This window comes from Bos taurus, chromosome 10, assembly GCF_002263795.3.
Source record: "Bos taurus isolate L1 Dominette 01449 registration number 42190680 breed Hereford chromosome 10, ARS-UCD2.0, whole genome shotgun sequence".
NCBI classification, from domain to species: domain Eukaryota; kingdom Metazoa; phylum Chordata; class Mammalia; order Artiodactyla; family Bovidae; genus Bos; species Bos taurus.
The window spans coordinates 86,917,324-86,934,315 of NC_037337.1; the positions used below are offsets into that span (position 1 = coordinate 86,917,324).

Here is a 16,992-nt window from a genome sequence, read left to right on the forward strand (position 1 = left end):
GGCGCCGACCACTGCACTTCCCTCTCCCTGTCCGGGACAGCTGTTGGCTTCCGGGCGCGCTGGGCTGAATCGCAGCGGCTGCGGCTCCCCGCGTCCTTTCCGTGGGGAGCATCTGAGGACTTCCCTGGGAAGGGCTGAGCCATGGGTGTATCTGAGAGCCTTATCCCTTTAGGGAGAGGTCACTACTCGGGCAAGTGCCCTCAATCTTCCGATCGCCCTGTCTGTTACTGCCCAGCTCGCAGCCTAGGACAGGTTGGCATCCCTTCGTCGCTTGGAGGTTTAGTTTCTTTTGTATGAATTTAAGGGACTTCCCAACATTTTGGGAAATACTGAGAAATCCTGTTGGGGATACTCGGTAGAAAGCCTTGAGATTGTTCCATACTGCCCATTTCGCTGAACATGTGTAGGGAATCCTTGTCGGAGCTGGCTTTCCTCGCCCCCTGTTTAGATTATCCCATATATTAATGCGGAGAAGGCAATGGCACCCCACTCCAGTACTCTTGCCTGGAAAATCCCATGGACGGAGGAGCCTGGTGGGCTGCAGTCCATGGGGTCGCTAAGAGTCGGACACGACTGAGCGATTTCACTTTCACTTTTCACTTTCATGCATTGGAGAAGGCAACGGCAACCCACTCCAGTGTTCTTACCTTGAGAATCCCAGGGATGGGGGAGCCTGGTGGGCTGTCGTCTATGGGGTCGCACAGAGTCAGAGCGGACACGACTGAAGCAGCTTAGCAACATAGCAACAACATATATTAATGCATAGAAAAATAAGGTTTGGAAAGATTCAATGGTAATCTTTGAGTAATAGGATTATGGTCATTCAAACATTTTCTTATCTGTTATTTCTAGTCCATCCTCAAACATACTATGAAGTGTACCTTTTCTCTATTAAAGTATTATAATTAGAAATGGGCTAATTTTAATGTCTATTCGATATTCGGATAATAGTTTGTGGTTTTCAGTAAGGGAGAATAATTTTTGAGAGCGTTTGTAAGGACAGACCCCTCTCCCCTCCGCCCACCCCCGCTGCTATTTACAACCTTGATTCAGCAGAATATATTCATTTTTTGCTTGTATTTATTTCAGTGGAATCATGATCGTATTTTATATATACTCTAAAGAAATATTTGGAAGGATCTTAAAAGTTGTGTTTTTCATTTTAGCTCATGTCAGGTTTTGCTATCAAGGAACCTACGTTTTAGGTAATCAGCCGCATACCTCAGATTTTCCTAAAAGTTAAGTAACCCTATCATTTTGGTGCACATTAGATTTAGTATGTAACTACTGCATACTACATAGTATGTAACTTTCTTACATACTACATTTAGTATGTAAGAAACACAGGAAACTTAATAGCCTCTCTTCAAATACACAGAGGACAGACAAAAAAAAATCTTGATCATTGTGCCATATGTGAGGCACTGTGAAAAAAGGTAAGTTTCTAGAGGCTGGACCCTATTTACATAAATATCTGTTTTAGTTACATAAAAGATCGCCGTTAATAATGAACATAAAGACAGCTGGGTTATGTTTCAGATCCTTTGTCTCTCTTGCAGGAATCTGTGCCACCCAAATTGTTTGATCCAGTGAATGTGCAAGGAAAGGTCTCTGAGGCCCCCGTCTGCTGACTGCATGACAAACTCTAAAGGAAATGCCAGTTGTGATGGCCCGGGACCTGGAGGAAACAGCATCATCCTCAGAGGATGAGGAGGTGGTAAGCCAGGAGTAAGTAATAGCAAGCCTGCTTTTGACCCTTTGCCTTCATGTTGGAAGATAGTTCTCTCTTATTTTACTCCTCTCCTCTTTTACCAATATCCTTCCTTTGGTGTTATCTGACTCTGGTTTTAGTCTCCATACATGGTCTAGTTTGGGATCTTTTTTGTGGGGACCATCAGCTATCTGAAATGAGATAAGGCTCTGTTTCTGGCGTCATGAGTGAACATCAGCCCTAGATGGTACAGGTAATAGCTCTTAATCAACTCTTGATCAGAGCTCCTTACATAGGAGATTTTGAAATTTTTAGATACCTAAGAAAAATAGGTCTCCCAGCACTGTGACATTGGTTATTTTCTCCAAAGCCTTTAGGATGATAATAAGTTATTTGAATAAGTGTGGGACAGGCCATTAGAATTCTGAGGCCTGCACTGTCCATGGCTTTCTCAAGTTCTTTTAGATAAGAGTTAAGTTTCTTCATTGCTGGATTCTCACAAGAATATAAATGAAGACAGTGCTAAGTGTAGCTGCTATAGGTGATGGTAAGGGCTTTAACTGCTGTATCCCATTTAACAATAACATCTGAAGATTTTATTATTCCCATTTAACTAAGCTCAGCCCCATACATGTCAAAGAACTTCCTTAGGGATGCATAGAGATTAAGTGATAGGTTGAGATTTAGACCTAGATTTCCATGATTTTGCAACTCTTAGATATTTTGCCTCCTTTAATATTATTACATGACATAGACAGCAAAGAGAGAATCTGGCTTAAAGATAGGTTAGTTTTTAAGATTCTGTATAAGTCCACTAGGATTCATGTGCTATGTCATTTGAAAAGTGGAGATAATTTCTGCCAGGCTAAATCGAGTAGAATGGTTAGTTCAGTCGCTCAGTCGTGTCCGACTCTTTGTGACCCCATGAATGGCAGCACGCCAGGCCTCCTTGTCCATCACCAGCTCCCCCAGTTCACCTAAACTCATGTCCATCGAGTCGGTGATGCCATCCAACCATGTCATCCTCTGTCATCCCCTTCTCCTGCCCCCGATCTCTCCCAGCATCAGAGTCTTTTCCAATGAGTCAACTCTTTGCATGAGGTGGCCAAAGTACTGGAGTTTCAGCTTTAGCATCAGTCCTTCCAAAGAACACCCAGGACTGATCTCCTTTAGAATGCACTGGTTGGATCTCCTTGCAGTCCAAGGGACTCTCAAGAGTCTTCTCCAACACAGTTCAAAAGCATCAATTCTTCGGTGCTCAGCTTTCTTCACAGTCCAACTCTCACAGCCATACCTGACCACTGGAAAAACCATAGCCTTGACTAAACGGACCTTTGTTGGAAAATCAAAGTACCTTTAAATTATAAAGTGCCATACAAGTGATAAAGCATTATTCCTGCTGGATTTAATATTGATTTTAAAGTATATTTCTTATAATCCAGCAGAAGGTTATATTATTTAATTAGAAAAAAATTATTGAAGCATTAGTAAAGCTTTGGGGAAAGGCTTTTCATCACTGTTAGGTCATAGAAAATAATAAGAGATTTGTTATTATTAATGTATTTGGGTCATTCTCATTCAGGATAATTAAATGGATAATTTCCTCTGGGCACTTTGCCATCTTGTGACTTTTTCTGTGTGCTGCCTCTTAGCCGTTTCTCCACATTTTTAACTTCTTCTGCAGGCATCCGTCTTTCTGATTCAAGATCTTCTTTTAACTTTTACTTCATGACTGTCCTTTTTATTAGTGGGCTTATAGGTTGGGCCCAACAAGTATCAGATTGGATTGTATAAAATTGCTATTTAGGTAAGTCAAACACAGTCAGAATATTGAGAGCTTTAGATGCTCAACATGATTTCTGTTTATTTTAGATGACTCAGACTAATTTTATTCTAGTAGGTGCTCAATAAATACTTGCTGCCCGAATGACTAAATGAATGAATATATGGCATGTTTGTTAATGTATTTAGCAAGATCATTCATTTAGAAGGTAAAACCTAAATTTTGCTTTCTAAAGACAGCGACATGAGGACTGTTTTTAGTTTGCATAAGCTCCCTGTCCTTGGGTTGTGTCTGATTAACACTTGTAAGTGGAGGATACAAAGGGATATCATAGATACCTAGACCACCACTGGGAGCCTTCACCATTTGGTAACTGAATGATTGCTTGAGGGTAGAAGCTTGCCAGATGTGGTCCATCCTCATTATACCAGATGAGAAGACTGTAATCACAGGGGATCTAGTGGCAGTTTTAGTAACTGCCATAACTTGAAAGTAGTGATAAATGTCAATGTTATTTTGAGATGTCTGCAACAAATGTCATATGGTACAAAAAAGCTATCATTTCAGATGGAGTCGAAGGGGCAGGTAATGCTAGTAGTACTGTGGTTTGTTGCCTATATTCACAATTGAGAAATGCTAAATTTCTAGTAGAAGTTAGTGAAAATACAGGTGTAATCCCACCCCACCTCACCCCAGTTCAAATTGATGGACATTTGCTCCTCTTACTTTTAAACTCCTACTGTTGAGTTTTGATTATTAATGTTCCATCAGCTCATGTCTATGAAACACTTGTTTTATACTTTAGGAATCTTAAAGTCAATCTTGTTCACACTTGGAGGAACATGCTTACATTTCTAAAGTTTTGCAAGTTCAAAGGTCTTAAATCATCTAGGATGTTGACTTGATCCCAAGATGTCTCTCCATGGACATCTGCTAGATCTGCTCAGATTCCCAGGCTGTATTAAAGTATTCATGCTTTGCAATCCTGGACATTAGAGCTAGAAACTGTCCAGGCATCCTTGTTTTGGACGACATTCTTTGCAATAGTAAATGTAAAGGGGCTCTTTTTCTATATTTTCCTTGGGGATCCCAAATTATAAATTTATACATATAAATGTGGAAATGTTCATTTGGTATATAGGTTCTTTAGTCCTTAAAAAATATCTAATTCTGATTGTAAAAGCTGGCTTTACATCAGTTAAAAAGATCTTCAACAAATGATGGGCTTCCCTCATAGCTCAGTTGGTAAAGAATCTGCCTGCAATGCGGGAAATCTGGATTTGATTCCTGGATTGGGAAGATCCCATGGAGAAGGGAAAGGCTACATACTCCAATATTCTGGCCTGGAGAATTCCATAGACTGTATAGTCCTTGAGGTCGCAAAGATTCAGACATGACTGAGCAGCTTTCATTTTCAACAAATGATTATACAGCGAGTGCTACAGTTCAGAGAAATACATCTCTGTGGGCTGCAGGAGCTGGGGAAGGCTCCAGGGAGGTGGTGAGATGAGCTGGGCTATAGAGAGTGCGATTAGGTGAACAGAGAAAGTGGGGAAGGCATTTCCAGCACAGACATTGGGATGAATGAGGCTTAGAGGCTTTGAGTTATGTAGGCTGGATCCCAAGAGTGAATAATATCTATTCCTCATGAAATAACTGTTTAAAAACCAAAATGTTCTTAGGCTTTCAATAAAGTAAGCCATAAAACTAGTCTACTTTGGTTACTAATCCAAGTTTTTTGTTCTTTCATGTCTGTAAAAGTGTAATTTCTTAATATGTCCTGGTTTCTGGTGTAAATGAATATTTAAAGTCCCAATTTTCAGTTTCCTAATCACTTTGAATCTTTTCCCTTTAGCGCCAACTGGTGGGAACGTGCTTTTAGTGACAATGCAGTGCCTGCCTTAAGTATTTTTAGTTTGACCTTACTGAATTAACAATTCATCTGCTACCTGTTTTCTCTTTTCAGAGGTTGTAAATGAAAAGATTCTCTGTCAGGGATGTGACTTTCTACAGACAGTATGATTCAGGCCTTGGCTCTTGTTAGCTGTGTGTGCTTATTGTGTTCCTGACTCTTGTCAAACATTTTTACCTTTTATCAGTAATGCATCATTTGTAGGTGCTAAGGCAGATTGGTGCCAGTTTGCAGTTAGAGGTGGATTGACAAGGAACTTTAGTCCATTTCCAAAGTTTCTATCTAAAGCTTGATAGCTCAACCTGCTTATTTTTACCTCTATCCTCTGACTTAGATGTGTAGCGGGAGAAAAAAAAAAAAACATTGAAAGGGATCATAGGAATTATCTGGTCCCTTTTACAGGTGTTTAAGATGGTACTGTGCTTAGTCGCTGAGTCGTGTCTTACTCTTAGTGACCCTGTGGACTGTAGTACACCAAATTCCTCTGTCCGTGGGATTCTCCAGACAAGAATATTGGGGTGGGTTGCCATTTCCTCCTCCAGGGGATCTTCCCAACCCAGGGATCAAACCCAGGTCTCCCACATTGCATGCAGACTCTTTACCATCTGAGCCACCAGGGATGTTGATTAAGATTGAAAAGAAAGCAAATCACACACATAGATACACACACAAATCCTTCTTGCACCCTGTAAACACCATTTCTCTCAAATGGTCACTGTCACCCAAGTCAAATTGCAGCAACATTAAACATGCACTTTCCATTTCTAGAAAACAGGGAATGAACTAGGTGTAGCAGTCTCTGCTTTCTTCACTAAATCTCTTGGCAACTCATCCTAAGTGTAAAGCTGCCTCACTTCTGAGAATGGTAGACTGGCAGCCTATACATTCAAAGCGTGGATCTGTTTCAACCTGTGTTGGGAGTGTCTAACTTGGCCCTGAGGTTTGTGGTATGGCTTTTTTAAGGGGTGTGGTCATGTGAGTTTTTGAGAGCAGCCTGAATCTTTGGATTAATGATAATAATAATAATAAATGGATCTTATTCCATACAAGATACTGATTAATTTCAATTCCTCAGGGGTTCAGTTTAAAATGTTTATGCAAAATATCACTGAAATGGGATTATGGAGATAGAAGAGTGGAAAGAACACAGACACTTGGGTCAGATGCCTGTTCCCTTGCACAACCAGCTGTATGACTCTGAGGAAATTACATAACCTCTCGGAGACACCTTTTCTTCGATTCTAAGTACTGGCAAGAGGATTACATGAGATAATTTGATAGCTCTTAGTGTAATTCTTGACACATAAGAGGGATCCAGGCCATTTCTTTCCTTTCCTGCCTCCCTGCACTAAGGCAGTTGAAGATTTTTCTAATCTGTAAATAAATACACATTTGAGATTGATTTAACAGAGATTCTGGAAGGTAAGAGAAAGTTAGAGGTCCTCTTCTGGAAGAAAATATTGTTCCATTTAGTATAGGCTTGCTTTCAAACATATAGTCTTAATTGGAATACTTGTATTTCTTTAGGTTTCCTAGCTCAGACTGTTAGGATGGGTCCTCAAATTGGCTTAAAAAGGGACTATACGGTGTAAAAGGGGTATGTCAGTTATTGTGATTATTTTAGTTTTTAGTTAGGATTCTTGTCTGTCCTGGGGACTAAGACATAAATTGTCCTAAATAATAAACGGAGTGTGTTAACTCATATTTAGGAAGGACTTGATTCTGTACCTGCACGTTTGCCACGCAGGGTCTCATCTCTCTCATTCAGCCAGGCTCCCCCTGACTTTCTCCTTTGCTCACAGTGACAACTGCACTTCCAGACCTCATTCTCTTACACCGTCAAGGGGAGGAGGCCATCTCTCTACAGCTGCTGCAGAAGGGGAAGAAAGCATCGCTCTCCTAGAGGGCCATACTGTCTCCTAACACACTGTCTCCAGCTGCTTCATGTCCTCATCCCTGAAGCAGTACCTATAACTAGGGTGTGGAAAACCCTGATTGGCTGACGTCAATCGAGGCCTGTCCCTGCCCCAGGGATGGAGTTCATCTGGAACGGACCACGTGATTGAGAATGGGAGAGAACTGGTTTCCCGCAGCGCTTTTGGAATGCTTGTTCCAGAAGAAGGGGAAAGTTGCTAAGCAGCCAACCCCGGTGATCTGCTTCAATTGTCAATTCAGAGTTTGAGCTGTGAATTAATAAAGCCTTCTGTTACGGTTGTAGAGATCATCCATGCATCATGTGGACTGGAGGCTGCAGGAGAATTCCAGTTTTGGTATTCCATGCTGAGGCTATTCTGACAAAGGACAACAATATTCGAGTAATTGGAGGTAGGTATGATTTTCCCCAGAGAGGGCAGGGCTGGTCATGGCCCTGATAACCTCGCCTTGGAGAAAGTGATAACCACATTTAGGGAAAGGGCCTTGGTCAGGAGAAGACTCTCATGATGTTTTATACTTGAAAGGATTATTTATGATTCCTTAAATTGTTTTCTGCATATTAAATTTTTTTCCTTGTTTTTTGTTTTTAGAGTTATGTGTACAAGTGTTTATTTATGTTTTTTTTTCTTTAGAGATCATTGACATACAGCACTGTAGAAAGTTTAAGGTGTGTGGCATGGTGGTTTAACTTACATGTATCGTGAAATGATTATCACACAAAGTTTAGTGATAATTGTTTTCTTCAATTATGGTAAAATACACATAATAAAATTATTGTTTTCATCGTTTCAGTGGACAACTCAGCGGCATTTGGTACATTCGTAGTATTGTGCCGCCGTCATCATTTACTAGTTCTAGAACATTTTCATCTAAAAGTAAACTCAGTATCCACTGAACAGTCATTCCACAACCCCCTCATCCCAGCTCCTGGAAACCACTGGTTTTTCTGCCTCCATGCTGTTACCTAGTCGGGATATTTCTTATAAATGGTCCCACACAACATGTAGCCTCTTGTGTATGGCGTCTTACACTTAGCATAATATTTTCAGGGTTCATCCATGTTGTAGCATATATCAGAACTTCATTCTTTTTGTGGCTGAATGATATTCCATTGTACAGACATGCCAGATTTTGTTTATCCATTCATGAGTTGATGGATAAATATGAAAGTAAAAGTCGCTCAGTTGTGTCCAACTCTTTGCAACCCTGTGGACTGTACGGTCCATGGAATTCTCCAGACCAGAATACTAGCATGGGTAACCTTTCCCTTCTCCAGGGGATCTTCCCAACCCAGGGATCAAACCCCGGTCTTCTGCATTGCAAGTGGATTCTTTACCAGCTGAGCCACAAGTGAAGCCCAAATAATATTCCGTTGTACAGATACACCACATTTTGTTTATCCGTTCATCAGTTGGCGGATAAATGTTTCCATCTTTTGACTCTTGTAAATAGTGCTACTGTGAACATTCATGTACAATCTTTTGTTTGTTTTCAGTTCTCTTGGGTATATACCTAGGAATGGAATTGCTGGGTTGGATGGTAATTCTGTGATTAACTTATTAAAGAACTGCCAAAGGATTTTTCACAGTGACTGTACAATTTTACATTCCCACCAGCAATGGTGTGAAATGGTATCTTATTGTGGTTATGATTTGCATTTCCCTATTACCGTCATTGAGCATCTTTTCATGTCCCCTTTGGCCATTTACATGTGTTCTTTGGAGAAATGTCTATCAAGGTTTTTGCCTATTTTCTAATTGGGTTGCTTGTCTTTTTGTTGTTTAGTTGTAAGAGTTTACACATTCCGGATACTAGAACCTTATCAGAAAAATGATTTCCAAATATTTTTTCCTGTTCTGTAGTTTGTCTTTTCATGCTCTTGATAGTTTTCTTTCGTGGCAAAAGTTTTTCATTTTGATGATGTTCAGTTTATCTACTTTTTCTTTTATTGCTTATACTTTTGGTGTCGTATCTAAGAAATCATCGCCTAACCCAAAGTCATGATCCCTATGTTTTCTTCTAAGAGTTTTATAGTTTAAGCTCTTACATTTAGAGTTAAGCAGTCTTTTGATGCATTTTGAGTTAACTTTTTTGCATACTGTGAGATAAGGGTCCAACCTTCATTGTTTTACGTGTGGATAATCCCTCACATGGGTAGTTGAAGAGACTGTTCTTTCCTTGTTGAATAATCTTGGGACTATTGTTGAAAATCAATTGACTATTGAACGTATGGGTTTATTTCTGGACTCTTAATATTCTGTCATTCTGTATGTTTATCCTTATACCAGTGCCATGTTATTTTTCTGACTGTATCTTTGAGCTAAGTTTTGAAACTGGGAAATGTGAGTCCTCTAAGTTTGTTCTTCTTTTTTAAGTTTTGTTTTTTTTTTTGCTACTCAGGGTCCATTGCAATTCCATGATTTTGGGACCAGCTTTTTCATTTCTGCAAGAAAGGCTGTTTAGATTTTGGTAGGGAGTACATTGAATCTGTAAATTGCTGTTGGAAGTGTTGCCATCTTACGTTTAAGTCTTCTAGTCCATGAGCATGGGATGTCTTCCTATTTATTTAGGTCTTCTTTAGTTTCTTTAGCAATGTTTTACAGTTTTTAGTGTGCACGTCTTATAGCTCCTTGGTAAACATTATTCCTCGGTATTTTATTCTTTCTGATGCTCTTGTAAATGGAATTGTTTTCTTAATTTCATTTTTGAGTTGTTCATTGTCAGTGTATAAAATACTATGAATTTTTGTATACTGATCTTATGCTGAACTCATTTATTAGCTCTGATACTGTGTGTGTGTGTATTCTTTAGGATTATTTCTATGTAAGATCATGTGATCAGTAAATGGAGATTTATCAATCCCTCCGTCCCTCCCTCCTTCCCTTCCTTCCTTACCTGCCTAGAACTTCCAGTACAGTGTTGAATAGAAGTCATGAAAATGGGCATCTTTGTCTTATTCCTAATCTTACAGGGAAAGCTTTCAGTCTTTTACCATTCAGTTTGATGTTAGCTCCAGGGTTTCATAAATGCCCTCTATCATGTTGAAGAAGTTCCCTTCTATTCCTTAGTTGAGTGTTGTCTTCATACAACACTATTGGATTTTGTCAAATGCCTTTTCTACATCAATCAAGATGATTCTATGTCTTTTTTCCTTCATTTTATGAATGTGGTGTGTTATGTTGATTGACTTTTGTATACCGAACCAGCCTTGCATTCCTAAGCTAAATCTCACTTGGGCATAGTATATAGTCCTTTTAATATGCTGCTGGATTTGGTTTGCTAGTATTTTATTGAGGATGTTTGCATCTATATTCATAAGGAATATTGTTTTCTGGTTTTCTCTTAATGCCTTTATCTAGCTTTGGTATCAGGGTAATGCTGGGCTCACAGAATGGGCTCCTTCCTCTTTGAAAGAGTTTGAAAAAGATTGGCTTTAAATGGTCATCCCTCATTGGTAAAGAGTTCCAGTTGGTAAATAATCTACCTGCAATGAAGGAGACCTGGGTTCAATTCCTGGGTCAGGAAGATCCCCTGGAGAAGGAAATGGCAACCCACTCCATTATTCTTGCCTGGAGAATCCCATGGACAAAGGAGCCTGGCAGTCTACAGTCCGTGGGGTTGAAAGAGTTGGACACTACTTAGTGACTAAATCACCACCACAGTTCTTTAAATGTTTGATAGAATTCACCAGTGAAGCATTTAGTCCTGGGCTTTTCTTTGTTGACAGGTTTTTGATTACTGGTTCAACCTCTACTTGTCTGTTCTGTTTCTTATTGAGTCTGTTTTGGTAATCTGTGTGTTTCTCTGGGCTTTTTGCACATTTTATTTAGTTTATGTAATTTTGTTTGCATATAGTTGTGTTCTTTTGTAATCCTTTTTGTTTCTGTTATACAGTAGTAATATCCACCCTTCATTTCTGATTTTAGTGATTTGAATCTTTTCTTTTACGTCATTCTAACTAAAAGTTTGTCCACTTGGAGAATCATTTTAAAGAGTTACCTTTTTATTTTGCTTATTTTTGCTATTGTTTTTCTATTATTGTTTGTTGCTTAGTCGCTAAGTCATATCTGACTCTTTGCTACCCCATGGACTATAACACGCCAGGCTCCCTGTCCTTCACTGTCTCCTGGAGTTTGCTCAGATTCATGTTCAATGAATCATTGAGTCAGTGATGCTATTTAACCATCTTATCCTCTGCCACCCCCTTCTCCTTTTGCATTCAATCTTTCCCAACTTCAGGGTCTTTTCCAGTCAATCAGCTTTTTGTATCAGGCAGCCAAAGTATTGGAGCTTCAGCTTCAGCATGAGTCCTTCCATTGAATATCAGTCCTTCCTTTATGATCGACTGGTTTGATCTCCTTGTAGTCCGAGGGACTCTCAAAAGAGTCTACTCCAGCAGCACAATTAGAAAGCATCAGTTCTTTGGCACTCAACCTTCTTTATGGTTGAACTCTCACATCCATACATGACTACTAGAAAAACCATAGTCTTTATTTCATTTACCTTCACTCATCTTTGATTTTAAGCAGTGCTCTGAATCCTGGTCTTAGCCTGTAGCTGTCTGCAAAGGTCACATCCCACACATCTGAACTTTTGTTGTGTGATATAGTGGAAAGCATCTTTACATGGGTTCTGAGTCAATACTTCAGATCCCAGCTTTGGCATTTACTAGTTGTGAATTTTGTGCAATCACTTACAGTCTCTCAATCCATTTCATTATTAGTGAAATGGAGATAATAGCTACCTTGCAGGCATTGTGAGAATGCGATCACGTTATGTTTAGCGCATAGTAGGCACTCAGAATCTGTGCTGCTTACTCTATTTGTTGAACAAGATCTACTCTACTGTGAGTGACTCTAACGTCTGTCCTTGCCCCACAGTAAGCCAGAGTTCAGAGGAGGATTAGCACCTGCTTCTGGGATTTGAATTTTCCTCCCTCCCCAAGGGTCCTGGCATTCTAATCCCTTCAGCGAGTTGCTAGGTTACTACTTGAAGGCACGTGATTCATTCATGTTCACAGAAGTTGAAGTCACTGAAGATTTACTAACGTTTGTTGAGAATCTCCCTCTAAATATGGTTAGAGTCAAAGCATCAAAGGTAGGTTAAAAACAGCAGAAGTAAATAATCCTTCCCTCAAACATGTTTCTTTTTGGTTTGCTTGTCACACAAATGAATCCATGTATTCTGTAGCAATAGGCAGACCCTTCTTTTCTAGAATACCTAACATTTATTGGACATTAGCATCCATTGATGTAATCATGCCATTATTCAAGCAGTCGCAATTTTCTAGAACCTATAAGTTTTTAGATTTTTTTCCTATGTTTTAAAAAAAGCCACTAAACTTGTTTTGTCAAACATTGATTTTGAATTTTCTATATATTCCTAATTCCTTGAGGTTTAATAATTTTCTTCACCTTCCTTTATGAAAAGACCAATTTGAATGAGTTTTATTAGTTGCTTCCTGAGATTTCTGGGTTGCTAAACACTCTTGGTCTGTTGGTGTTTTTTTTTTTTCCCTCTGTCTTAAAATATAGCTGACATAGATCTGCTCAAATAGTAATCCTGGGTTAAATCCCCTTGAGAAGTGTATCTGGGGCATTAGTTATCTCCTGTTGATCTTAGAGTGTGAGATTCCAACCTTTTTTTTTCTGTTATTAAATGTTTTATTGAATTCACTGTTAATATTTTTCATACAATAAGATTTCATATGCTTTATTTGTGAAATATTCCAGGAATATGTTTTTACTCACCATATCCATGTTTTTCCCAAAATTACATGCTTTGAATATTTAAGCGGAATTGCATTTTAGAGGCAACAGATATTTTCCCTTTAAAGTAATCTTTTCCTGGAATGAAGCATTTTGTGTTCTGTCCCTGAATGTGTCATTTTCATCAGTTTGCATTTGTGTAGACTAGCACTGTCCAACAGAAATGTGGTGTAATTCTTCAGTAGCTTTATTAAAAAAAAAAAAAAAGGCAGAAACAGGTGGAATTAACTTTAATAATGTATTTTATTTAATCTGAAATATCATTTTCACATTTGCTCAGTATAAGAAAATTGTGACGATATTTCACATCCAGGGTGTATTTTGCACTTTTAGTACCTCGCCATGTGGTACAGAGTTCTCACTGGAAGCATTTGGTCTGTGTTTAGATTTCATAAATGTTATAGTTTGAAATTATAGTAAATTCCTATGCTCAAGTTGTTCCAAATAAGTTTTCCAACTTGTACTGAGACCAAACTGAGTATGAGTTTTAAAATTAAAAATTAATTAAAGTTAAATAAGATGAAAAATTCAATTCCTGTGTCATACTAGTCACCCTTGCGGTGCTCAAGTTACATGTGGCTAGTGACTGCCAGAGTCAGTAGTCCAGGTAAGGACCTAGTCTTCTGACAGGGAGGCAAAAACACACTGTGTTGCCATTGAAAGGGTTATTCTTGAATTCTAAAGTAATTTTAAAAAATGTTAGTTTTATCTTCCTTCTAGTTCCACAGACTCCTTAGGGCACATCACTAGGTGCTTCTGAGCCGGCAGTTAGATTATAGGCTCCTTGTTTGTCTCTGCTGTGCTGCAGTTCGTTCTGGGACTTGCCGGTTGTCCTAGTCCTTCAGATTGTCTTTTGGGATGCATGTGAGTGGTTGACGAGACAGTTCTACAGTCTCATAGTAGAATTGATGCGATGTGTGTTAGAGTCTTAGGTGTTGGATATTTGGCAGTTTGCTCGCCCTGCCTCTTGTTTTTATATGGAAGAAAACATGGCTGAGGTCGTTGTGACTTGAGCAGTTGGTAGATTCAGTTTAGAGTTGCAGTTCTCCACTGGATTCTGTCTGGGGAGAGGAGCCCAGGCTTATCAGGTATTGCTCTTTTATTTATTTATTTTTGGCTGCACTGGGTGTTCATTGCTGCTTGCTGCTGCTGCTAAGTCACTTCAGTCGTGTCCAACTCTGTGTGACCCCATAGACAGCAGCCCACCAGGCTCCCCCGTCCTTGGGATTCTCCAGGTGAGAACACTGGACTGGGTTGCCATTTCCTTCTCCAAAGCATGAAAGTGAAAAGTGAAAGTGAAGTTGCTCAGTTGTGTCCGACTCTTAGCGACCCCATGGACTGCAGCCTACTAGGCTCCTCAGTCCATGCGATTTTCCAGGCAAGAGTACTGGAGTGGGTTGCCATTGCCTTCTCCCATTGCTGCTTGGGCTTTCTCTAGTTGCGGTGAGTGGGGGCTGCTCTCTAGTTGCGGTGTGCGGGCTTCTCATTGTGGCTTCTTGTTGCAGAGCACGGGCCCTAGGGGATGGGCTTCAGTAGTTGTGATTCATGGGTTTAGTTGTTCTGTGGCCTGTGGGATCTTCCTGGACCAGGGATCAAACTGATGTCCCCTGCATTGCAAGGCAGACTCTTAACTATTGGGCCACCAAGGAAGCCCCAGATATTTCAGAAGAAGCCCAAGTGTATAATTTACTATGTATTCTGTGTATCAGTATATATATTTGTAGCTATTTTGCAGTGTGGTTTTTCTTTTTTCCACTATACAAAATTTTTTCCTATGTATCAGCAAACTTTCTTCTTTTTCTTTTTTTGGCTACACCTTGTGGTTTGTGGGATCTTAGTTTCCCATCCAGGGATTGAACACAGAGTGAAAGCCTCAAGTTCTAGCCACTGGACTGTCAGGAAATTCCCTTATCAGCAAGCTTTCTTATTCTAAAAGCTCAACATGTATTAACTGATTCAATGCTTTTAGCTACCCTGGGAGATAAGTTCCTTTGTTATCAACCTCATTTTATAGGTGAGGAAATTGAGCATAGTGAAATCACATAACTTATTTAAGATGACAGGCAGGAAGTAGCAGAGCCAGAAGTTGAACCTTGGCAGTTTGACTCCAGAGATACTGTTTTTCCAAACACCTTACTGATCATCTTCCCTGTGGCCTGGGGCAGGCACTGTAGAGCAGGCGAGAATCAGGTGCAGTCCTGGTCCCCAGCAGTTGATGTGTGCTTAGTCACTCAGTCGTGTCCAGCTCTTGCGACCCAATGGACTGTAGCCTGCCAGGCTCCTCTGTCCATGGGGATTTTCCAGGCCAGAATACTGGAGTGGGTAGCCTTTCCCTTCTCCAGGAGATCTTCCCATTTTCCCAACCCAGGGATCGAACCCGAGTCTCCCACATTGCAGGAGATTCTTTACCATCTGAACCACTGGAGAAGCCCAAGAATACTGGAGTGGGTAGCCTAACCCTTCTCCAGGGGATCTTCCCGACCCAGGAATCGAACCAGGGTCTTTTGCATTGCAGGCAGATTCTGAGGCTTGGGCTTTTTACATGTAAAACTGGGCATGTCAGTGATCAGTTACTATAATGAAAAAGACCTGGTTTTCTTTCATTTTTCTGAACATTTTATTTAAAAAAATAAAACCTCCCACGTTATGAGAATAGTACAGTGAATTCATGTATACTGTTTCCCTAGTTTCATAATTATTAACATTATTATTAGCATTTTGTCATGTTTGCTTCTCTCTCTCTTTCTGTCTCTGAACCATTTGAGAATTAGTTCAAGTACATCACGCCTAAATACCTTATTCAACATGTTTATCCTCAGAACAAGGGATCCTCTCTATAACCAGAGTACATTGATAACCCTCAGGAAATCTGCCATTGCTGAAACTCTCTTATCTAATATATAGTCTCCGCCCAGATTTTCTTATTGTTCCAATTTTGTCCTTTATCTTGCCCCCCCCCCGCCCCCGCCTCCCAATTGAGTATCCAATCAGAGGTTGCATATCGTTGTCATATTTCTTGAGTCTCCTTTATTATCTACATCCATTTAGTGGATTTTTTTTTTTTTTGTCTTTCATAGCATGGACATTTGTAAAGATTCCAGACTAGTTGCTTTGTGGATGTCCTTAAGTTTGGGCTTGTCAGATTGATTTCACATATTTAGATTCAGGTTAAAAAAGTTGAAAAAAAATTTTCAGGACTATCACTTAGTGAAGTCATGTGGCACTCAGTGTATCACATTAGGAAGCATATAGCATCATTTTATTGCATGATTAGTGATGACAAGTTAAATTGTTTGGTTAGATAGTGTTTACCAGATTGCTTCATTCTAAAGGTGCTCTTGCCTCTTGTTATAAGCATTCTCTGTAGTGATGTATTGAGATGTCTGAATAACCTATTCTCCACTAGCCTCTCACTCATTGGTGTTCATTGATTTTTGTCTGAATCACTTACTATCACAGTTTTTGTAAAATAGTGATTTTATATTTCAGTTTGTCCTGCTACATTTATTAGCTGGCTTTTCTGTAAAGAAGAGCTTTCCCTTATATGTAGACAGAATAATAATCTTCCAAAGATGTCTACTTCTTAATCCCCAGAACCTGTGAAAATGTTACCTGACTTAGCAAAGGGGAATTGAGGTCATAGATGGAATTAAAGTTGCTAATCAGCTAACCCTTAAGATAAGGAGATTCTTTAAGTGGGCCCGATGTAATTACAAGATAGGCGTGGAATATACTGCTTTATCAGAAAGAGGACAGTCACTAAGGAGACGGAAGAAGCGTCACCCTGATGCAGTGTGAGAAGGACTAGGCCTGCCATTGGTGGCCTTGAAGACAGAAGAAAGGGACAACCAGCTAGGGAATGGGGGCAGTCTCCAGAAGCTGG

The 16,992-nt window shown here is 39.7% G+C and overlaps 1 protein-coding gene across 1 annotated transcript in view; it reads left to right on the forward strand.

Annotated features, from left to right (window-relative positions):
* TTLL5 (tubulin tyrosine ligase like 5) overlaps positions 1-16,992 on the forward strand; it is a 317,558-nt gene that overhangs the window by 178 nt on the left and 300,388 nt on the right. Inside the window, 2 exon segments of the mRNA XM_059890944.1 lie at positions 1,560-1,728; positions 7,625-7,731. Of these exon segments, the coding sequence (XP_059746927.1) occupies positions 1,655-1,728; positions 7,625-7,731 (181 nt within the window). The 5' untranslated portion in view covers positions 1,560-1,654.